This window comes from Nicotiana tabacum, chromosome 11 (assembly GCF_000715075.1).
Source record: "Nicotiana tabacum cultivar K326 chromosome 11, ASM71507v2, whole genome shotgun sequence".
NCBI classification, from domain to species: Eukaryota; Viridiplantae; Streptophyta; class Magnoliopsida; order Solanales; family Solanaceae; genus Nicotiana; species Nicotiana tabacum.
The window spans coordinates 174,938,787-174,943,305 of NC_134090.1; the positions used below are offsets into that span (position 1 = coordinate 174,938,787).

Below are 4,519 nucleotides of genomic sequence, written 5' to 3' on the forward strand. Positions count from 1 at the left end.
CCTCGGGCATAGTATCAATCACTCAGAACAATGGGTACCCGCGCTCACTGTGGGTGTGCAGACTCCAGAGGGGCCCCTTACGGCCCAAGCGCTATATCAAGCCACCTCGTGGCATCATCACTCAGCATATCCTCACATCACTCAAGCCATCGCGTGGCATATAAAGTATCATAGGCCCTCGGCCTCATATCACTCGGCCTCACATCACTCAAGCCACCGCGTGGCGTATAAAGTATCATAGGCCCTCGACCTCATATCACTCAAGCTACCGCGTGGCATATAAAGTATCTCAGGCCCTCAACCTCATATCACTCGGTATATCCTCACATATGACCCTCGACCTCACTCAGTCCGAAAATTATCACAAGCCCCTCGGGCATTAGTAAAACAGTAGTTCTCAGCCCAAAACATCATTTAGAAATATCATTTAAGTTTCAAATCTGAGTAAAAGTGGCTGAGTTTGTAAAACAGTAGATATCAACAGGACTGAGTTCAAGTAATAAAGTCAAAACAGTGAGGAAATAGTGATAAAAATCCCCGAAGGGTTCAAATAATTGGCACGAAGCCCAAATATGACAATCAACCCAAATCATGATGATAACAAATAAGTTTCAATCAAATATGCGGTAAAATCATCAATCGAGACGGACCAAGTCGCAATCCCCAATAGTAAAAGATCCCACGCTCATCATCCATCGTGTGTCTCACCTCAATATAGCACTACGATGTGCAATCCGGGGTTTCAAACCCTCAGAACATCATTTACAATCATTACTCACCTCGATCCGGTCCAAACTCTAGCCCGCGATGCCTTGCCCGCACGAATCGACCTCCGGATGCTCCAAATCTAGCCACAATCAGTACATAATCATTAAAATATGCTAAGAGAGCGAAGCCCACTCGAAAATATCCAATTTAACATCAAAATCCCGAAATTGCTCAAACCCAGCCCTCGGGCCCACGCTTCGAAATTCGACGAAACTCACAAAATCCGACAACCCATTCAACCACGAGTCCAACCATACCAAAATTACTAAATTCCGATAACAATTCTGCCTCAAAATCTTCAAATCTTATTTTCAAATCCCTAGGTCCAAATTCCCAATTTACACCTCAAAACATGTAATCTAGTCGGATTATTCGATGATAATTCAATATTATGGACTAGAAATGATCACAAGTGACTTACCTCAAGATTTCCCATGATTTCTTGCTCAAAAATTGCCCCAAGCCGTGTTCTTTCACCAGAAAAACGTGAAAATGAGCAAAAAAAACCAGAACAACGTTAATAATCCGATTCGGGTCGCTAAAAGACCCATTCCCGTCGCTAAAAGTTCCACATCTGGTCGCTAAAGGTGCGCACCAGATCCTGCTGCACCAGCAATATTTATTTTCACTAAAAAGGCTCTTAACTCCACCATACGAATTCGGAATTCAATTATGAGTCACAAATAATGATACGAACATAGTCCTTCAATCGAAACTCAATTCGGAGCTCGTTTGCTCAGTGCGATATCCATTTCGCTCGTTAAACAATTAACTCATGTTTCGCGTCAAAACACAACCGCGACTTGATGAAATTAGACCAAACTTTCCAAATCACTCCTATAATTCATTATTGAAATTTTGGAAGTCTCGAAATCAAATTTCGATCTCTAGAACTAAAAATGGACCTTTGGATCATTACATGCTTATGCTCAAAACGGCAAAAATCTTCCAAAAACTCTTCCAAAACTTATCCTAGCCTCATGGGACCCCGACCAAATATTCCAACATAATTCATAACATTATTCAATCTTGTTCAATCATCAAAATACCTCAAACAACATCAAATTACCCAAAACTCATCGAATTCAAGCCTAAGTTTCCAAAAACTTCCGAAATACACTTTCGATCAAAAACCCGACCAATCGATGTTCGAATAATCTGAAATTTTGCACACACATCACAAATGAAATAAGAAGCTACAACAACTATCGGAATTCCATTCCGACCCTCGGATCAAAATCTCACCTATCAACCGGAATTCGCCAAAATACTAACTTTGCCAATTCGAGCCAAATCCTTCCACGAACTTCCAAAATGCATTCCGATCGCGTTCCTAAGTCATAAATCACCTAACGGAGCTAACTAAATCATAAAAATTCCGATCCGAGATCATATACAAACAAGTCAACTCTTGGTCAAACCTTTCAAATTCAAAGTTTTCATGTGAGACTGTTCTTTCAAATTCCTTCCGATTTTCCTGAAAACCAAAACTATCGATCTACATCAGTCATAATACATCATACGGGGCAAGCCATGCCCGAGAACTGGCGATCAAAGTACAAAAGCTCAAAACGACCGGTCGGGTCGTTACAAAAATATATAATAGGGATGGTAGTCTGATCTCTTAATGCTCATTATGAATAGAAAGAAGAATATCTTCAAGTTGGCACAACTTGAATATATATAGCTCATGAGAAAATTGAGAATGTTTATGCCAAATACAAATTTGTTGCACAATGCTTTGTCTATGGTAAGCAGATAAATGACTTTTCTCTTACGGATTCATTAAATAGTATCTGCTTTGCTCACTACTGCAACATTGCAGGTGATAGCTTTAATTCCTCTAATGAGAGACTACGAAAGTGGGCAAACCCACATAAGGAAAGAATTCAATCTAATCCCTCCATTTCAAGCCTTAGAGAATCCGACTAAATTAGCGAATTCACCTCCCCAAAAAACTCTTTAGCTTTAGATATTGCAGTAGTTTGTGTAGAGCCAAAAATCTTTAAGGAATGGGCATATCTGAGGAAATCAAGGTATCTTTTAATCTTCAACAGTTAGCTGTTGTGAAGGGGTTGAAGGGATCAAACTATAACTAGAAGTCTACTGTCTATATTTCAGAGAAACGACAGTTGTGAAGTCCGAATTTCGATTATCGAACGGAGCCGCCGGCAAGAATTGCTTTGGGCGAATCCTCTGCGGGGATATCACAATGGGATACATGCTGGAAGCCCGAGAAAATCACGTCAAGAAGAAGTTCAAAGAAGGTAAATTTGATATTAAACCCCTAACTGGCCATGTACATTAATCAGATATTGTCAATTTGTCATTTGTGAAGCATCAAATAATTGTAGAATACAACCCCACCCATTACTACTTTGTGGAAATGAGTGCCAATTTTTGTACGAATGTATATATTGTAAAAATTGCTCATATTTTATGTAGTTGAAGTCGAGTCTCAAATGTGAGCTTCAAATGAAAAAGACAATTATTTAATCACCTCCATATTTCACAATTCATTTTCCACATCTGTTTAAGTTTCTAATAAACCATTTGGAAAGCTGGAGTTATAGGCCTAAGTTCTGTTTGAGTAATTTTTTTGGCATCTCAATGGGTATGAGGCAGAAGGACTACTTGTTGATATATGGCACTATATGTCAGCAGTTCTCCTTTTATTTGTTTCATTGTGTTTTATACTGCTTATCAAAGACATAATCTTCTCCTCCATTGTAGTTTGTCAAATGCTTCAGTTAAAGCAAATTGTGTTGAGGTCATCATTTAGATTTCATGTTACATTGCATTAACCATCATATTTTGCATGTCTTATCATTAACTTTGCACATAACACAAGAATTGTGCTTATATTTATGCAGGTAGAAAATTATAACTTGCTTCTAGAGCATCCCATAAAATATACTGATAATTAATTGTTTGGTCAACTTTTTTATACTAATGATGGATTATTTTGGGTTCTACCTGGTTTGGTTTCACAAAGGTGCTTTTGGTTGAAAATTGTAGAAGACTGTAGGGAGTGGCAATGGTGGATATTACAGTCTACCTTGAAGTTAATAATCCCTCCATTGATCAGCACAGAGATATGCGTTTGGACATACATCACATGTCCTATGAGGTGAGAACTGGCTTTCTCGATTATATGTACTGTCTAACATTTGTTGTGATGGTTGACGAGTATATGCTAATTCTCTGCTTTATTTTTATGGTAGTTACTACATGAACATGCAACTATCCCTGCAACTATGGGCAATGTGTATATGCACTTGAAGCGAATTTTGGGAAATCTACTTTAGCTTTTGTTTCTTATAGTTATCCAACCTTCTCTACTAATCATGTTTTAGCGCATAAATATTGGTGGTCCCTCGCATACAATCCTATGAAATTCATATATTTATTTTTTGATTTAATTCTTTAGAATGTGATCGCTAAATTTAGTCTGAAATAAAGAAATATTTGTACTATATCATTTTTCCTTTGAAACAATCCGCGTATCGCGCGGGTACGTATATTAGTTTATTTTAAAAGGTAAACTCTTGTTACTAGATCTCTTACCCCCAACCATAAAAAGAAAGACAACCCACCCCCACCCCCACCCCCCACCCCCAAAAAAAGAATACAATTCCACAAAAAATGAATACGATGGCTCATTATTCAGTAAAAATCGAATTATCAAATTATTATTTTGATATTTAAATTTTTTAGGACTTTTATAAATTTTGTTCAAACAATGATGGTA

At 37.9% G+C, this 4,519-nt stretch overlaps 1 protein-coding gene across 1 annotated transcript; it reads left to right on the top strand.

Moving 5' to 3' along the window:
• The first annotated feature begins 508 nt into the window (after nt 1-508).
• On the top strand, nt 509-4,221 carry LOC107762035 (uncharacterized). The gene is made up of 4 exons (XM_016580342.2): nt 509-2,804; nt 2,890-3,035; nt 3,764-3,898; nt 3,993-4,221. The coding sequence occupies exons 1-4, from the start codon at nt 2,781-2,783 to the stop codon at nt 4,048-4,050; spliced, it is 363 nt and encodes a 120-aa protein (XP_016435828.1). The 5' UTR covers nt 509-2,780; the 3' UTR covers nt 4,051-4,221.
• Nucleotides 4,222-4,519: the final 298 nt, after the last annotated feature.

Bases quoted from the DNA above. Each gene is read 5' to 3' on its own strand.
- LOC107762035 (XM_016580342.2), top strand. From the start codon at position 2,781: ATGGGCATATCTGAGGAAATCAAG. The intron at 2,805-2,889 runs GTATCTTTTAAT...TCTATATTTCAG, and splicing joins GCATATCTGAGGAAATCAAG to AGAAACGACAGTTGTGAAGT. The intron at 3,036-3,763 runs GTAAATTTGATA...GGTTTCACAAAG, and splicing joins CAAGAAGAAGTTCAAAGAAG to GTGCTTTTGGTTGAAAATTG.